Source organism: Coregonus lavaretus (genome assembly GCF_964263955.1).
Source record: "Coregonus lavaretus genome assembly, chromosome: 18".
Classification (NCBI taxonomy): domain Eukaryota; kingdom Metazoa; phylum Chordata; class Actinopteri; order Salmoniformes; family Salmonidae; genus Coregonus; species Coregonus lavaretus.
The window spans coordinates 22,610,194-22,630,116 of record NC_140005.1 but is presented as its reverse complement, the minus strand read 5'-3'; the positions used below and the strand labels follow the sequence as shown (position 1 = coordinate 22,630,116).

The 19,923-nt window shown below is 39.8% G+C and overlaps 1 protein-coding gene across 1 annotated transcript; it reads left to right on the top strand.

The window, feature by feature from the left end:
• Positions 1 to 10,493: 10,493 nt before the first annotated feature.
• On the top strand, positions 10,494 to 18,927 carry LOC311145366 (visual system homeobox 2-like; the record flags this gene model as incomplete). Its single annotated transcript, XM_084181587.1, has 5 exons — positions 10,494 to 10,911; positions 11,379 to 11,463; positions 12,891 to 13,014; positions 16,840 to 17,020; positions 18,551 to 18,927. The coding sequence occupies 5 exons, from the start codon at positions 10,494 to 10,496 to the stop codon at positions 18,925 to 18,927; spliced, it is 1,185 nt and encodes a 394-aa protein (XP_084037713.1).
• Between the last annotated feature and the right edge of the window lie 996 nt (positions 18,928 to 19,923).

Sequence of the window (19,923 nt, the reverse complement as noted above, 5' to 3'; positions counted from 1 at the left end):
GGCATATAGGCCTTATTTTTTACCAAATATTGCGATTTGACTTGCGATTTAGAGCAAAACACTTGGGTGAACTGGTGGAATCATGGAAATAGAATGATTATTATAATTCTATAGTTAGAATATAATAGTGGGCACTTTGAATACGGTGTTGTTTGACATGACAACGAATGAAAATGCCAGGGAGGAGTTATTGTGACAGGGTAGGAACCAAAGTGTTTCCTATGGGACCCTATAATCTTTGGCTACATTAAACGTTTTCTCTTAGCTACTTCATGTAGATAACATTATTGCTTTGCGTATTCCTCTTTGATTTACAGTGAGGGGAAAAAGTATTTGATCCCCTGCTGATTTTGTACGTTTGCCCACTGACAAAGAAATGATCAGTCTATAATTTTAATGTTAGGTTTATTTGAACAGTGAGAGAAAACAACGAAATAATCCAGAAAAACGCATGTCAAAAATGTTATAAATTGATTTGCATTTTAATGAGGGAAATAAGTATTTGACCCCCTCTCAATCAGAAAGATTTCTGGCTCCGAGGTGTCTTTTATACAGGTAACGAGCTGAGATTAGGAGCAATCAATCAATCAGATTCCAAACTCTCCACCATGGCCAAGACCAAAGAGCTCTCCAAGGATGTCAGGGACAAGATTGTAGACCTACACAAGGCTGGAATGGGCTACAAGACCATCGCCAAGCAGCTTGGTGAGAAGGTGACAACAGTTGGTGCGATTATTCGCAAATGGAAGAAACACAAAAGAACTGTCAATCTCCCTCTGCCTGGGGCTCCATGCAAGATCTCACCTCGTGGAGTTGCAATGATCATGAGAACGGTGATGAATCAGCCCAGAACTACACGGGAGGATCTTGTCAATGATCTCAAGGCAGCTGGGACCATAGTCACCAAGAAAACAATTGGTAACACACTACGCCGTGAAGGACTGAAATCCTGCAGCGCCCGCAAGGTCCCCCTGCTCAAGAAAGCACATATAGATGCCCATCTGAAGTTTGCCAATGAACATCTGAATGATTCAGAAGAGAACTGGGTGAAAGTGTTGTGGTCGATGAGACCAAAATGGAGCTCTTTGGCATCAACTCAACTCGCCGTGTTTGGAGGAGGAGGAATGCTGCCTATGACCCCAAGAACACCATCCCCACCGTCAAACATGGAGGTGGAAACATTATGCTTTGGGGGTGTTTTTCTGCTAAGGGGACAGGACAACTTCACCGCATCAAAGGGACGATGGACGGGCATTGAAAATGGGTCGTGGATGGGTATTCCAGCATGACAATGACCCAAAACAAGCGGCCAAGGCAACAAAGGAGTGGCTCAAGAAGAAGCACATTAAGGTCCTGGAGTGGCCTAGCCAGTCTCCAGACCTTAATCCCATAGAAAATCTGTGGAGGGAGCTGAAGGTTCGAGTTGCCAAACGTCAGCCTCGAAACCTTAATGACTTGGAGAAGATCTGCAAAGAGGAGTGCGACAAAATCCCTCCTGAGATGTGTGCAAACCTGGTGGCCAACTACAAGAAACATCTGACCTCTGTGATTGCCTACAAGGGTTTTGCCACCAAGTACTAAGTCATGTTTTGCAGAGGGGTCAAATACTTATTTCCCTCATTAAAATGCAAATCAATTTATAACATTTTTGACATGCGTTTTTCTGGATTTTTTTGTTGTTATTCTGTCTCTCGCTGTTCAAATAAACGTAAAATTCAAATTATAGACTGATCATGTCTTTGTCAGTGGGCAAACGTACAAAATCAGCAGGGGATCTTTTTTCCCTCACTGTATACACCTCACGCACATGGTTATGGGCTTAAAAAAAGAAGACCTGTATCATGTCAGATATAGAGTTGAAATGTTTTCAATTTTCAGTCCGATCCCATCATTACACTATTTACAAAATCAGCAGGGGATCAAATACTTTTTTCCCTCACTGTAGAAGACACTGTTGCACAAACAACATGCTGATTTAGGTCTAAGCCATCACTGGTATTATCAGGCTGTATAGCTAATTATGTTTGCTCCGACTGAGTAAATGTATTAGCTAGCCAGCTAACTAGTGATTAGCTTTAGCGGCTAACAAGATTTAGGCCAAACTTGCTAACAAAAGACAAACCAGCTGTTTGTAGATTTGTTTGTAAGAAACAAACTAATAGTTTAATTATAGAACGCTAGTGTATTTGTATTAAGAAGCAAAGTGAAAACAGCATCGTTGTCATCAACATTGTTGCATGTGCTGCAATGACCATGCAGACTGAAAGCAAGTTTCTGGTGTTCGAGGAACAACAAATGCGCTCCTTGAGTGACAGGGGGCGGGGCTAGGTCTGTGGAATGGAGAGAGCCGAGAGAGATGACTCAAGTAGCGAAGTAAACTATACTGAACAAAATATAAACGCAACATGCAACAATTTCAAAGATTCTACTGAGTTACAGTTCAAGGAAATCCGTCAATTTAAATACATTTATTAGGCCTTAAATCTATGGATTTTTGTTAGGCGTTAATCTATGGATTATGGCATAGACCTACCCATTGGGGAGCCAGGTCCAGCCAATCAGAATGAGTTTTTCCCCACAAAAGGGCTTTATTAAAGACCGGAATACTCCTCAGTTTCATCAGCTGTCCTGGTGGCTGGTCTCAGAAGATCCCGCAGGTGAAGAAGCCGGATGTGGGGGTCCTGGGCTAGCATGGTTAAGAGAATTTAGAGAAATACACTTTTTGTGTGTATGGAAAATGTATGGGATCTTTTATTTCAGCTCATGAAACATGGGACCAACACTTTACACGTTGCGTTTATATTTGTATTCAGTATATAAAAATGGACGTTACAAACCAGCTTATCACATTTAACAAACCAAACATTCAAATACCGTTATAGAAGGTAAAGTAAAAACCCAAACCGGTCCGTGCATCGATACTGGTATATCGTAAAATACGGTATATCGCCCAGCCCTACCTCTTTTAAGGTAATAACATATTTATTAATCGTCCTCATAATCAAACAAATTGGAAATTAACCTCAGTGTGCGTCTGTGGATACAATTGCATCTTTCAATGGGTTAGGATACAATGGAATTCACTTCTGAAACTGGTTTCATGATGCAACATTTTTTTTGTGGGGACTCAAACTTTTAATTAGGGCAATAACTTAATGCATGTGCCACTCCATAGACATTTTCTGTTAAAGCACCTCTCTGGCTTTGGACATGTAAGGAGCTCTGACATGAGAGTGCTTCCCCCCGCTACAAGGGCATTTTTCAATTTAATGAGGATTGGAAGTAGAGGCCCTACACAAAACAATGCGTAAAAATAATATTGCTCATTCTCATCCCTTTTAATGAGAGTTGACATAATTACTAGGACCATTTCTTTTCTAATTAGCACACTTCCAGCGACGTCGGAGCTAGCGGCCAGGCAAAAAGGAAATCAGACAGGCATGCTGAATGGGAAACAAAAAGAAATCCGTCCAGCATAATTAGGTGAGACAATGCCTCAGACTGTTCCCGGCTGGAGATGTCGCAGGGGCTCTGGCCGCGCTGGGGAGCGCTCACTCTCCATAAGTTACACATCTCCACAGGCCGCTAATAAGCCCCTAATTGTCTTTCCGATTCACACAGACAGACGCAGCCACTGCCCAAGTGGCTGCACCCCCTGCCTCTCGCACGGACCCAGCTTCACCTCTTGCAAAATAGTGATTATATATATAATTTTCCCATTCCCAGACAGCGTGTGTGTTTTCCTGTGTGTGCTGAAGACTCCTGTGACGGGAAGGATGGGGTTGGGTTGAGGGAGTGGAAGTACAACATCGCCTGATGGGCAGGAATTTAAGCTGTGTGAGGACGGCAAGCTACTTCTTTTACCCCCACTGCATCCAGGGTTTATTATGGTCCTCTGTAGTCTGTTTAATTGATCTTCTCTAGTCTACTGTACCTTTTAACACATAAGTTTTATATCATTAGAAGGGTGAAAAGTGACTGTTTAGCTCAGATAGTGTAGCGCTGACTGGTTGACACTGGTTGACATGGCCTATTGCTGAGTTGGCTGGTTAATACTTGTTGATACTGGCTGATGTACATTGATCAGTCTACTGAGTGTTGACACAGTAAGTGACCTGACGTTCACAATATGGTGCAATCACTGGTGGCTGCCTGTCATGCGAGGCCTCCGGCTCAGCCAGACATGCACCTCAAGAAACAGGTCATTCCCCATGGAGGGGTCTTCTATACAGAGAGAAAAAAACTCCTCCATCCATCAACAATACATAGACCTGACCTCACCGAGCCTCGCAGCCCCGACAAACGTCAATCCGATGTGCCCTCAGGCCTTTAATTAGCTGTCAATTAGTGCAAATTAATCAACTCCTCGCCTAGTTAAGCAATGCCGGCGGGCAGCTCCCAAACACGCCATTGTAGAGGAACCATGAGAACTGGAGCTAGCAAACTCACTTTGCATCAGGGGGTCATCACGCCCTTGGCAGTGCTTTGGGGAAAGAAGAAAAGCAGAACCTCTTGCAGTGTTTTAGTTTTCCCTTGACTCGGCACAAGATGTGTTCTGTCATCAGGACAGGCTCATTGTTTCAACACAGAGCTATAGAGTTAGGAGCCAGGCTTGATTCAGAACTATAACAGGCTGAATCACAAAATGTGTTGGATTTACCTGCTGGCAAAGTCTAATTAGAGTTGAAAAATGCTGCTTCTCATTCGCTATATCTGCAGAGTATAGGGCGAATGCAGATGTATGGCTGTGTGAGCATCGGTGATCCTTCATTTTGATTCCATAGTGTGAAATATCGAGCTCAAGCAATCTGTGGGGGCTGTGCTAATGCATAGTTATGTTACTTATACAGCCCGTCACATAGCCCATTATCTAGTGACCTTCCTGTGGACTGAAAGTTATTTACCTATTCATTATAAATAGACGTCAAGCTTTTCCAATCAAAACGACTGCAGACTGAAGACTCCATTCGTATTCATTCAAAGGGGGAGGTTTTTGTTTGCGACATTAAGATATCTGGTGAAATGGAAAGTGACACAGTTAAACATCCTCTGGTTTGACCTCTAGCCTATAAAGGTCAAGTCGTTCACCTCAGATGACCTCAGGTTGTCTAACACACTAGATAGTCATATTTGGAATGGCTATGTAATAATGTGCTTTAAAGCTGAACCAAACATTTGTTTATTTCTTCTCCATTTCAGCCTCCTTTCATCCAGTTGAAATCTTAACCTATATGTGTTTCTCATTTGAGGGCAATCTGGTTTACACAACATGACAACTCTCCCACAGTATGGAAACAGAGGGAAAAGGGGGAACAGAACAGATAAACACATTTTTCAACAGCTGTTTGCCTTTTAATCTGAAGCCTTCAGATCTTGTGGTCTTTGATGGGCAACCAAATACATGAATGACTGAACTAAATCTTCCCTTAATCTAGAGCCCTATTACACTGTCCTCTCCTCTGCATGTAAATCAGGGTGGAGTCATTTTCAAATGGAGATGGATTATTAAAAGCCATAATGAGAAAGAGAATCTCTTGCAACAATAAACAACAAATCCTCGATAGATTGCAACAGAAGTGGAGTGAGGGCAGGAACACGCGGTGTAATTGACAGGTCATCCTGACTCACAGTTCCATGTGAATAGATGGGTTTATCTCGACTGGCTGATGCGTCATTAGTATATCCTGATAACACTGATTTCTTCATTACCCGTAATGAAATTTCCACTTAATAGCCTCCTAATTAGTTTAATCTGGTGATCGAATAATTGTAGCGGTAATGTTTTTCTCCCTCTTAATCAGTGGCTCAATTTTAACTGTTTGATGTAGTTTACAATATTTATTTTGTTTTAGCATCCATGTCTCATTCACCCCATTGACTAGATCAAATCAAATCAAATTGTATTGGCCACATGCGCCGAATACAACAGGTGCAGACATTACAGTGAAACGCTTACTTACAGCCCTTAACCAACAGTGCATTTATTTTTTAATAAAAAAGTAAAATAAAACAACAACAAAAAAGTGTTGAGAAAAAAAGAGCAGAAGTAAAATAAAATAACAGTAGGGAGGCTATATATATACAGGGGGGTACCGGTGCAGAGTCAATGTGTGGGGGCACCGGCTAGTTGAGGTAGTTGAAGTAATATGTACATGTGGGTAGAGTTAAAGTGACTATACATAAATAATTAACAGAGTAGCAGCAGCGTAAAAAGATGGGTGGGGGGTGGGGGTGGGGGGACAGTGCAAATAGTCCGGGTAGCCATGATTAGCTGTTCAGGAGTTTTATGGCTTGGGGGTAGAAGCTGTTGAGAAGTCTTTTGGACCTAGACTTGGCACTCCGGTACCGCTTGCAGTGCGGTAGCAGAGAGAACAGTCTATGACTAGGGTGGCTGGAGTCTTTGAAAATGTTGAGGGCCTTCCTCTGACACCGACTGGTATAGAGGTCCTGGATGGCAGGAAGCTTGGCCCCAGTGATGTACTGATATGGACATAATCAAACATTTCTAGATTAACTCAACAACAGAATACCATTTAGCCTACCAGAATAACCATTTTACCAAACGTTTCCTTTTTGACACACAAATTGCAATGCCCTAATGGCTATTTACAGTACCTTCAAAAAGTATTCACACCCCTTGACTTTTTCCACATTTTGCTGTGTTACAGCTTGAATTTAAAATGGATTAAATTGAGGGTTTTTTGTCACTGGCCTACACACAATACCCCATAATGTCAAAGTGGAATTATGTTTTTAGAAATGTGTACAAATTAATTAAAAATGAAAAGCTGAAATGTCTTGAGTGAATAAGTATTCAACCCCTTTGTTATGGCAAGCCTAAATAAGTTCAGGAGTAAAAATGTGCTTAACAAGTCACATAAAAGTTGCATGTACTCACTCTGTGTGCAGTAATAGTGTTTAACATGATTTTTGAATGACTACCTCATCTCTGTACCCCACACACAATTATCTGTACGGTCCCTCAGTCGAGCAGTGAATTTCAAACAGATTCAACCACAAAGACCAGGGAGGTTTTCCAATGCCTCGCAAAGAAGGGCACCTATATGTAGATGGGTAAAAATGAAAAAGCAGACATTGAATATCCGTTTGAGCATGATGAAGTTATTAATGACACTTTGGATGGTGTACCAATACACCCAGTCACTACAAAGATACAGGTGTCCTTCCTAACTCAGTTGCCGGAGAGGAAGGAAACCGCTGAGCGATTTAACCATGAGGGCAATGATGACTTTAAAACAGTTACAGAGTTTAATGGCTGTGATAGGAGAAAACTGAGGATGGATCAACAACATTGTAGTTACTCCAAAATACTAACCTAATTGACAGAGGGAAAAGAAGGAAGCCTGTACAGAATAAAACTTTTCCAAAACATCCATCTTGTTTGCAACAAGGCGCTAAAGTAATTTTGCAAAAATAATGTGGCAAGCAATTAATATTTTGTCCTGAATACAAAGTGTTATGTTTGGAGCAAATCCAATACAACACATTACTGAGTACCATTCTCCATATTTTCAAGCATAGTGGTGGCTGCATCATGTTATGGGTATGCTTGTATTCCGGATAAAAAAGAAATGGAATGGAGCTAAGCACAGGCAAAATCCTAGAGGAAAACCTGGTTCAGTCTGCTTTCCACCAGACACTGGGAGATGAATTCACCTTTCAGCAGGACAATAACCTAAAACACAAGGCCAAATCTACACTGGCATTGCTTACCAAAAAGACAGTGAATGTTCCTGAGTGGCCGAGTTACAGTTTTCACTTAAATCTACTTGAAAATCTATGGCAAGACCTGAAAATGGTTGTCTAGCAATGATCAACAACCAATTTGACAGAGCTTGAAGAATTTTGAAAAGAATAATGGGACAATGTTGCACAATCCAGGTGTGGAAAGCTGTAATCGCTGCCAAAGGTGCTTCTACAAAGTGGTGACTTGGATGTGTATTTCTGTATTTCGTTTTCAATACATTTGAAAAAATGTCTAAAAACATGTTTTCCCTTTGTCATTATGGGGTATTGTGTGTAGATGGGGGAAAAAAATATATATATTTCATACATTTTTAATTCCGGCTGTAACACAACAAAATGTGGAATAAGTGAAGGGGTATGAATACTTTCTGAAGGCACTGTATCTACATCGAAATGGGGTTATCTTCAAATTTGTAATTGATATCTTGTATGAACCTCTCTGTAGCCATGGATAGGTCGGTATTCGCCTGACATAAATCAGAGAGCCTGTATGTAGGCTAATGGTATGAAGTGTCTTGTTTATAAATCTGATAACCCACACCTGGCTCAAACGGGATTATGTCTCTATCAATAGTCATGGCTGGACATCATCCGTAAATTTCACATCCACAATAACAACAAGTTCCCATCGAATCAGCATGTGTCATTTCTTGTGGAATAACTAAGTAGGCATAATAATTGGCCATTATTGTGTTTCTGGGGCACCTGACGCGCTTATTTTCTCCTTTAAACCAGGACATTTATGAATCTATTACCACGTGGCACTTAGATAAGATCGGAGTTAGCTTTGTCCCCCTCAGATAGTTTCAGCTCATTTCCATAAATTATCTGGGTGTAATTATCTGTCCAGATGTCCAAATTGTCCCACACACATCTCCAAACGCATCCAATCCCTATACGTAAAACAAGGGTTGTATGAGTTACTTGATACATGGAGCTGTTCACAAGTAGGCCTAATCGTAAACCTGCTCACAAAAAGGGAATGTATTTGTGTCCATGCAGTATTGACTAAATAAGGCTGCCATGTACAAGCATTTCGCTACACCACAAGCATTTCGCTACACCTGCAATAACATCTGCTAAATATGTGTATGTGACCAATAACATTTTATTTTATATATACATATTTTCAAAATGTTAGTTTACATTTGAAAGCATTATTTTTGTATACTCTATAACTGCTCAGTAGATCAATGTGATTAAACGCGTCATTATATTCGAAACTAACTAAGTAAGCTACTTTGTGAATTGAACCAAATGTAGTATACTATTCGTCTCAAATGAAACGATTTATTATGTGGAAAATACCTCTGAGATATAGGATAAGGAATGATATTGCAAGGAGAAAGGGTGGCTATCTAATCTAATTTATTGTTGAACAATTATAAGAATAATGCCTATTTAATTTATATAAAATCAATGTTTTTCAAATAGCCTAATTCGATAGAATTTCGAACAAAATAGTCGAAATAGATTGTGACGTTAAGATACAATAGGCCTGCCTACATGTTCTCTCCAAATATTAAACATAAACTGCCTTTATCTAAACTAAGCGAATTGTGCATTACAAATAGGCTGCAAAGCCTCCACACAGAGTTAAATTGCTTTGGATTGCACCGGGGATTAGAATGTGAATTGAAAGGAAAACCCATTAGCAAGACAAATAAAGAAATGTATATAACACATTAAACATCCGATAAAATTGTGAAATGTTTGATAATGGTAATCATCTTTATTAATTTGATTGCACTTTATGAACATGCGTCTACGCATGTTTAGCATGCTCCCCATGCGTCAGGCTAATGTTGCTTTTGTTTTGTTTGCATATAGTTAATTAGACACCATGTTGTTTAATAAATAGGTTCTAATAGGCCTACGCATTGGTAGCCCAGATTATTTCCTAATTTTCCATTTCTCATGTGAAATAAAGCGAGGCAGAGATGTGTGTTCGCGTCCAGCTGTCGTTTTGGAGAGGCTTTGATTTCTGTGTGGTTTCCTCTGTAGCATCTGGAGATCAATTATCCGTTCATGTGAGGCAACGGATGGACATGGAGATCATAGAAGAAGGAACTAGCAATAGAAGCCGGTCTGAAATATATTAAATGAAGAGGCTAATAGCCTAAATATCGACTAACATGCATTTTAATTTTATGAAATTGGTAACTTAATCCAGGCCCTGGTCGATTCAATCCCCTTAAAAAAAAAATAATCCTGCATGAAACTATTATAATATCGAGATCACGTTTAAATACCAGAATAATTGTCATATTCTACATACAGTATAAACGACCACACATATCAACGAAAAACATTGCAAACGGCGTGTGGCTATATCTTCCTTGATGCATTTTTTTTCAATACATTGGATGGATAGCATGGCTTCGTATTAGCCTACATTCTTCAACTCAGTCCACCTGTTTCATCCTCTTTATCCGCAGGCGTTTTGGGTTATCCTGACGCTGGTTAATGTAGCCTACCTATAGCCTGATAATATATCAGTTATTTGGGAATAAACCGTTTCCAAAGGCGCGTAATAATGCTTGATGCGCAGGAATCCGGAAAAATCCCTCGTAGCTGATTGGCTGCTGGGCTCTGACTCTTGTTGGAATGGACCTGTTGGATAAAAGGACCATTTTAGAGTCTCGAGTGATACATCGTGGCTAGTGCACTGGGGACCGACCTGTGAGCCGATACAAATAGGGAATAGGCCAACTATCGAAGACACCATGACAGGTAAACAAGGAGCTGCGGTGCTATCGGAAACGTTGAATATATCCAAAACGTCCTCTATCGGTGCTAACGGAGGGAATAACAGCCTGCACAAACAATCAAAGAACAGCGCCACGCACCCTCCCAGATGCACGGGATTCGGGATACAGGAGATTTTAGGGCTGAATAAAGAGCCTTCGGCGGCCCCGAGGAGCGCCTTGCAATCACTGCCAGTTGGGGCGCATCTGCTTGCCGCCAGGTCAATGCTTGGCCCCACTGGTGTAGGAGTTGGGATGGGATTAATTGGGCCTGGAGGGATTCCATTCTACAGGCAACCAGCGTTTTTGGAGGTCCTGCAAGATGCGCAAAACGTTCACCTGCAGCCCCACAACAGAACTGTGGGACCTCTGGACCACAGCCAGTCCGCCAGTTCGGGTAGGAATTGCAGTCGTTGTCATTACATTAAAGACTTAAAATATACAGTTGTATTATTATTATTATTAGTAGTAGTAGTAGTTAGCCTAGTATTATTATTATTATTAGTAGTAGTAGTAGTAGTTAGCCTAGTATTATTATTAGTAGTAGTAGTAGTAGGCTAGTAGTAGCAGTAGTAGTAGTAGACTACGAGTAGTTGTAGGCTAATATTATTATTATTAGGCTGAACTTTAAAAGCACAAAGGATAACCATAGCCAGCTTATAATATACAATTATACTAACAATAATAAAAATAGGCTACTTATGTCAGTAATATAACAAGAACAGAATATAATGATAACATCTGCGTTAGATGTTGTTTCTTAGCCTACTCAATTTCAACACTACAATTGTGATAACAGATTGAATATGTCTAATTCCTCAAGCGAGTCATTCATGTTATTGCCACGTTTTCTAATATTCACAGACTCAGAAGATTTGTCATCAAGTGAACGAAAACTCTCAAAGAACTCATTAAGCCAGAGCAAGAAACGGAAGAAAAGAAGGCACCGGTAGGTGTTGCATTCCAACACATCATAGGCCTATTATTGTTGATCAGAACGCTATAGTCTAATAACTTATAATTCTGAAGCTCACGTTTCATCTTTTTTTTTTGTGGCCTAACGACACTCGTTTTTTGTTTAGGGCTTTTGAACTGTCTTAATTCAAGAACAACTATTTTGGATTTTGTGAAGGCTATTATAACAAGATTGAAAAAGTAGAAAATGTATTGAAGTATTGAAAAAGTAGCCTATCCTAATTACTGAGATGACAAACAGCTTGTCCATGGCCAATATTAATAACCTTGTAACAAACATGGAATTAAATTGAATAGGGTCTAGGCCTAGATGTTTAAAAAGTTAATAAACATGATTTTTATGCAATTAAGCTTACAACGCATTTCCTTATTTAATAGCCTTTGCATTCCAATTTTCCCATATAGCAACTGAATGATTTAGGCCTACAGGTGTGAATTTACAGGCTAGCCTACACTAACATTTCCGTATTTTTTAATACATTTTTGTTAATTCATTTTGATGTATATATTTTTTGAGGTATGAAAGCATTAGCGTTTTGTTGCGAATCAACCCGGGTCAATTCATCATGCAAGGCCTATTTTGAATATAGACTTTTTACCATCGAGTGTATAGGCCTAATAGTACACCATATGGACATAGCCTACCTTTTATTTATTACAAGTTTCATAATGATATAGGCTTAGTTTGTGAAGATTGTATTATTCCTTGATGAGACATTGAAATGGAAAAATATCATTTCCTTTCTACCAGCATAAAATAAGAAAAGGGATTAGACTCAGGGTTCTTCAATTCCGGTCCTGGAGGGCCGAAACACTTCTGTTTTTTATTTCTACCTGGTAGTTAATTGCACTCACCTGGTGTCCCAGGTCTGAATTAGCCCCTGATTAGAAGGAGAGGATGAAAAACAGAGGTGTTTCGGCCCTCCAGGACCGGAATTGAAGAACCCTGGATTAGAGCCTGCTAAATGTTTTGCTAAGATTTTTTTTATTAATCCACTTATTTGTACTCACTTACTGAATGCATGAAAATGCTGCAATATCCCTACACATTGCTTTCTGGCTTACATGCATTGGCTACTGAATACTTTCTATTGTAATGAAATAATATGATCTAGCAGCTGCTTTTGGATGACATGTGGACGAGAGGGTCGCTGCATAGAGTTAGGCCTTCTGTATTTCTAAAATGCACCATTGTTTCGCATGTACCTAAGATTAAATGCATACCACCAAAACCTTTGATATATAAGATGTACGGGCATGCATTGGGCCAACGTGCAAATGAAGGTGTGCATTTGTACATCTGATCTGTTTAAATGAAAAATAGCCAACCGAGCTTGCCTATTTATTCACCTTACGACCATTTTTTTATGCACACAATTTACATATTTAATATTTCTTCAGAACCATATTCACATCTTACCAGCTTGAGGAGTTGGAGAAGGCCTTTAATGAAGCCCACTACCCTGATGTGTATGCAAGAGAGATGCTGGCTATGAAAACAGAGCTTCCAGAGGACAGAATACAGGTATGACAGCAGGCTGTTCATGTTGGCAGTTTTTTTTAATTGTATATCATGTCAGATATATATATATTTTTAAACTTGAGTTCTTCCTCCCCAACACACATTAATTCAATGTATTAGCATAAACTACAATTGCATTTAAATGTCTCAAAACAGCATTATTCATGTTTATAGCCTATTCTTTTTATTTATCTACTGGATAAAATGACTGGAATATTATGTCAGATATTGTTTTTTACATCATACTCAGTGTCCTTACAAAGAAACTCAAACTGCCATATTATGTTACTCTCCAAAAGATGTACTACAGGAGAACCTGTGCTACTTGTAAAAGGTATTTCTCCAATGAAATGTGATTGTTATTTTTTATATTTTTTAAAAATAGATTTTCTGCATTCATCTTAGAGCAAGCACTATTGACATGTGTCACTGGATACATTGGGACTGATTGATACATTGGGACTGATTGATACATTGGGACTGATTGATACATTGGGACTGATTGATACATTGGGACTGTGATCTGCTTTTGGTATTGGTATTGTTAGCATTATTCTCTTGAAAATAATCATAATTCAATTTACATGATAATGGTTGTCATTTTGCTAACAAATGAATGATCAGTTGGGCCTTAAAGCCGTTTTTATATAAATATCAAATCATTTCTGGCTAACAATGAAGTACCTTACTGTAATAGATTTCCATTCAAATGGGCAAAAGTAGCTATTTAGCAAAAAACTATTTCTCAAGCAAGAATTTTGCTAGGACTGTCTAGGAGTGGTCTGAGTGAGGAGGGGAAAACTAGCTGTTATTGGCAGAGAGGTTTGGAACTCTCTTTGTTATTGGTTTATTAACCAATTACCACATGGTGAAGTCACCATCGAAAGCCGAAACTCCTGCCCATGCAAACCTGCTGATTAGAAGGTCCTGTGTAGATTGTATTTTAAACCAGAAACTATCAGGAAATAACACTGATCAAAAACATTTACATACACTTGTACAGTGCTAGTTTCATCAGCTGTTGTACAATATGATATAAAACACAGGAAAAACATTTACCTTTAAATGTGGAATATCATATAATTCCTTAATGGGCAGAAGGTGTTTTTGGGGTCCATGGACAGAGTAAAGTACACAATTGGTGGCTGAAGAGGTTTATGCAGTGTAGAACTCAGTTAAAGGCCCGATGCAGCCGTTTTTATCTCAATATCAAATCATTTCTGTGTAACAATTAAGTACCTTAATGTGATTGTTTTCAAACAAAAATAGCTTCTTAGCAAAATAAATTTCTCAAGCAAAAATGTTGCTAGGACTATCTGTGAGTGGTCTGAGTGGGCAGGGGAAAACTGAAAACTATCTGTTATTGGCAGAGAGGTTTGGAACTCTTTAAATTAGTGTAACAAATAACTTACCTCCTGGTCAGTGGAGGCTGCTGAGAGGAGATCGTCTCATAATTATGGCCGAAATGGAGCAAATGGAATGGCATCAAACACCTGGAAACCATGTGTTTGATGTATTTGATACCATTCCACTCCAGTGCTCGTGGTGATGTCATCCCACCAAACAGGCTGAAATTTCAGGCAGTCTTTTCAAACAGCTCTTACACTAAAAGGGCATTACCATCAATTTCACAGTATTATTCCAACCTCATAGTGTGGAAATATACAGAAAACTGCCAAAATAAAGAAACACTTGAGTAAATTAGGTATTCAAATTATAGCAGGTGCTTCCACACAGGTGTGGTTCCTGAGTTAATTAAGCAATTAAAACATCCTGTCATGCTTAGGGTCATGTATAAAAATGCCCAGTTGCCCATTATTTTGGCTACCATGGCTAGAAGAAGAGATCTTAGTGACTTTCAAAGAGGGGTTTCAAAGGAGCATAGTGGGTTTAAAGGGTGTGTGTGTGTGTCTCAGTCACCAGATCTCATCCCAATTGAACACTTATGGGAGATTCTGGAGCGGGGCATGAGACGGCGTTTTCCACCACTATCAACAAAACACCAAATTATGGAATTTCTCGGGGAAGAATGGTATCGCATCCTTCCAATAGAGTTCCAGACACTTGTAGAATATATGCCAATACGCATTGAAGCTGTCCTGGCGCCTCTGGCGGCTTGTGATGGCCCAATGCCCTATTAAGACACTTTATATTGGAGTTTCCTTTATTTTGGCAGTTACCTGTATATAAAACACAGGAAAATCACGCTTTTGACTGCACTGGGCCTTTACATTGAAATAGGCTCGTCTCAACTTGTAGGCAGGGCAGGCGTATCTTTTTTTGCTTTAGCCGTGGGATTTAAATAGCCTAGGCCCAGACTATAAAGCAGGTATTAAATAAACAATGAATTGCCTAGAAAATGAAAAGTGGAGTGATCTAGGCCTAGCCTACTCTGCACTTGACGAAATAGTTAGCCCCATAATGTTTTACGGAGGATGCAAGTGAGCCCACGTAAATCGATCAATGATGTCAAAGACACCTCTAGCAGCATCCTCGCCAGAGCAGGTCATCTCTCATCAGGCGCAGTTGGATGTGAAACAATTTGTTCTCGGAGAGGAGCACTAACGACCTAATCAAGCTATCAAAGCGGAAGAAGATTGCGGTGTGACCTGGACCATCCATCTGCCTGAGCGCCTTTTAATTTCGTTCTCATTACGGCTCTTCGCCGCGAAAAAATAATAAGGAAATAAATAAAAAAAACCGTAGGCTATTCCAATCCTAAATAAAATTAACACCCAATTTTCTCATAGATTGTAATTAGTTAAATCAGACGAGCTTGCCTTGTTCCAGGGGGAGGCTTGCACGAGACGCGGGGAGTTCAAATGAAATAACTACATTGAATTTATTAGCACGGGTCAATAGCGCCGCTCCCCCGAGTCCAGCTCGTTTAATTTCCCGTGATATTTGCCCGCCTGTCCACCATCGATTGGGCTTGAAATTAACTTATTTTTCAATCAGCCTCGGCGTGCCCTAGGGGTCGCTTCTGCTTGCAGCTTCTCCCTCGGCTTCCTTTGAGGGCCAGAGAAGCAATTTCTCATAAAAAAGCATCTTGTATGAAATAAGGGCTATCATCAGAATTACCAGAAAAAAGGTTTTAAATGGTTTTGATCATTTTCAATTGAATGTCTGGTCCCCCTCCACAGTCGAGACATCTCTGTGCTTGCCCCTCTTCTTTTTTTGCACTCCACATACAGCCATCAGAAGTGGCCAAGGCTGTTTAACAGCTCTGTGTTGTGCTATGAAATCAATTTGGCCTCTCACTGAGCTGACAGATAGCCTGGGGCCCCAACCAGTAGTCATGGAGTTCCACACTTGGCAGTGGGCAAGTGAAGTATCTTAATGTGTTAGTCACTATCCATCTACACTACCTCAGGCTGGAGGGAGATAAAGACTGACAGAAGACAGAGATCATTCAGAGACCACCAGCAGCCTGTATGGGAAATCAATGTGCTGAATCAAATCACATCAGTTGTATCTTATATCACCACACATTACATAAGAGATCTTACAGAGATCTCAAAACAAAACAACACTGAAGTGACTATAAACTGGAAATATAGTGAGAGAAATAAGACCCGATTAAGTTATGTAGTTTTCACAAATTATATAACAGAATTGGCATAAAGGGCTATTAGGTCTGCCAAAGATTGGGATGGATTTTTCAAGGGGTGGACAACTGTGTCATAATGTGATGTCAGTGCAAGAGTCAGTTAAGGTGGTGGTGTCTGTCAGTTAGTGGACTCATTGATGCTGCTAGTGTCAGTGTGTCTGAATATTGCTAGTTTCAGTGTTGATCAGTGGTACTGAATAATTCCCCCTGGGTTACAGGTCTGGTTCCAGAACCGCAGGGCCAAATGGAGGAAGAGGGAGAAGTGCTGGGGTCGCAGCAGTGTGATGGCAGAGTATGGGCTGTATGGAGCCATGGTCCGTCACTCTATCCCCCTACCGGATTCCATCCTCAAGTCTGCCAAGGATGGCATCATGGACTCCTGTGCCCCATGGCTGCTTGGTATGAGACTAATGTTTTATCTACACTCTAAAAAGTAAAGGTTCCTGGAGGATCCTTTAGGGGTTCTTCAAATTGAAACTGTGGGGGAACCCCTATAAGTTCTTTGAATAACTATTTAAAAGGGTTCTTCAAAGAACCCCTTTCAATGGATCCTCAAATAACCTTTTGAAGAACCTTTCGGGGTTCATTTTGGAACTACTCCCCCCTTCCCTATTATTATGATTATTAGTAATAAATACGCTTAACAATAACAACAATAACACAATATTTTAGTTGTCAGTGTTTATTAGGATTTTAGTGGCAAAGCAGAATAAAAAAAAGAAATACAAAGGTAAACTCCTAGCAGAGCCCCAAGTCCAATGGTTATATCCTCTGGCATGTTGATCTTAATGTGTTGATGTTCTCCATATCCATAGCCAGAAGGATTTAGCAGTGCATGGTGATCTAACAGGTTTCCTATTATATTCATCAGAGGTGTAGGGAGGATGAAGTCTGTGAATCCAAAAAATTGTAATTATACAGATGATTAACAAAACATGCACACGACAGTATTCATACCTTGGCTTTTGAGGTAAATGTGAATGAAAAAACTGTTTTAATAATGGTTTTCATACACATACCTTGTCCATAATGTAGAGGCCTGTGGGATATTCATTGTAGCGGTAAGAAAGGAGGATGGTAAATCTGATCTGCATAACATACCAATACCAACTGACATACCTTTGTATGCCTCCTCGTCTGTATACCTGCAGACACAAACACACAAGTGAGCAGTTCAGTCATCTGCACCCAACACAGCTAGCCTTCAACATATTCTTATAGCCTACAATACATATTCTTACCTCTTTGTTGATTGATATCCATTGAATTGTGTCCATTTTCTGTTTTAGAAAGATTTGCACAAATATGAAAAGATGGATAGTGTCATCAGAAAACAATATCAATTTAGATCATACAAGGGACAAACCTTACCTTAAATTGAGGAGATCTTTATATTTTTCAGTTAAGTGCCTGCACCTGCTGTCCTTTCAAATTCAAATCCAAATGTTTCAGTTGGGCAGTTAGGTTCCTGCAAGAACGCCCACCAACTTAGGAGGTTCCTCGATGAACCCCACCTATGGGGTTCTTGGAAGAACCTTTTGGGTGCAATTTTCAGTGCCAAGAACCCTAAGGTTCTTCGAAGAACTTTGAAGATCTTAGAAGAACCCTTAATTTTTAGAGTGTACAGCAGGTTTCACCCTCCATGCTTACTCTCATTATATTCTCCACAATCTACTTTTTTACTTGTGATTGTGGGTTGTGTTCCTCGTCATTCAGGGAAGAGGCCAAACAGACCATTTCATACTTGATTTCATATTTTCATCAAATGACTCTGAAATGATCAAGATATCATTATTGACTTATTGCTTAGTGGGAAAAGAAACAATTCAGCAAATATTTACTATCAGTTTACACTTATTATGCATCCTCAATTTGAAGATCATATTCCTATAGCTAAATCAGAACTATTTCTTTGCTTACTATTTTCAGTTCAAGATGGCTTTCCAATCAGCAGACGCTTTTCTAAATCCGAATACCCACAATTCTTTACAGGGATGCACAAAAAGTCCATGGAGACCACGGTCGTCCAGCCAACAGGGAAGTCCGACGTTCCCCAGCAGCCAGCCATTCAGAGGGCAGAAGAGTGCGACGTGGAGGAGAAGAGGGCGGAGGGCAAGTCACCGATTTCCAAAGAGGAACTGAGGGAGAACAGCATCGCAGCACTCAGGGCAAAAGCACAGGAGCACAGTGCCAAGGTGCTCGGGACTGTTACATGCGAGAGACCAGAGAGCAAAGTGGAGAGACAGGCGACAGAGGAAAAATCTAGTGGCCCTTTGAGTCCAGTGGAAGAGCCCAAGAGTCCATAGACCCTCACTTTGTACAGACTGTGCAGTGCCCTTGACTGTGCTCTAAACATCTGTATGGATTCAACTAGATCGATCAGTATTACAGTGTTCTCTGAGAGGTTTTTACATGTTGAACGTCCTAGATCTCTATTATACTGTTCTAAAATGACCTGCTTTATACTGGTCTTCCTATTGGAAAGATGAAATAACTACATTTGTATTTTATTGACTAAGAAAAACCCCAATGCACTTTCTGTCTTTCTTACTCCCTGACATTCATACAAATATTGATGCTTACATAGTGTTGAAAATTGTTTAATATGGGGTTAGCAGTCCATACAGATGTATATTGCTGACAACCCCTATAACTAGAAGAAACCCACTTTACAAATGTCTATCATTGAATATTCTTAAACTACTCATTCAGTATGCAAAGTGCATACTTGTGTTTGTTAGAATGAACCATTTAGGACATTTGTTGATATATATGTTTGTTGATATATAAGTAGCAATCTCTGAAACTATACTGTACTGTATATTGAATTCACAGCATCCATAGTGTTGATGCTGACTGTGTTTCTTGTATAGTCGCTCCCCTGAAGACTTTGGGATGATGATGTAAGAAAGGGAAAACATTATTCCACTAATTTGGAACACACAATAATGAAAAAGTTGTCTTACGTTGTTCTTATGCTGTATATAATGGAGCTAGAAAAGGCTCACAAAGGCTCTGTTAAAATATACTTTCATGTAGTCTTAAAATGTTTTGTGTTTTTGTTTCATAGTCTGTATAATATGCAATACAAAGTATTAAAACATTTTTTTTAATGAGGTCTGCTGTTACATTATTTTGTGTATTACCTTATCACAAAGCCAAGTGGCCAGGTGAACCTGTACGAGAGAAGCTGTAGGTCTATAATTATTGAAATTCACTACCTGGGCTTACTTATGATATTTCCATCTTCAGTAAGCTGTAAGAAGTAAGTCCTGGACTGCTGTACCAGACAAAGGATGCTC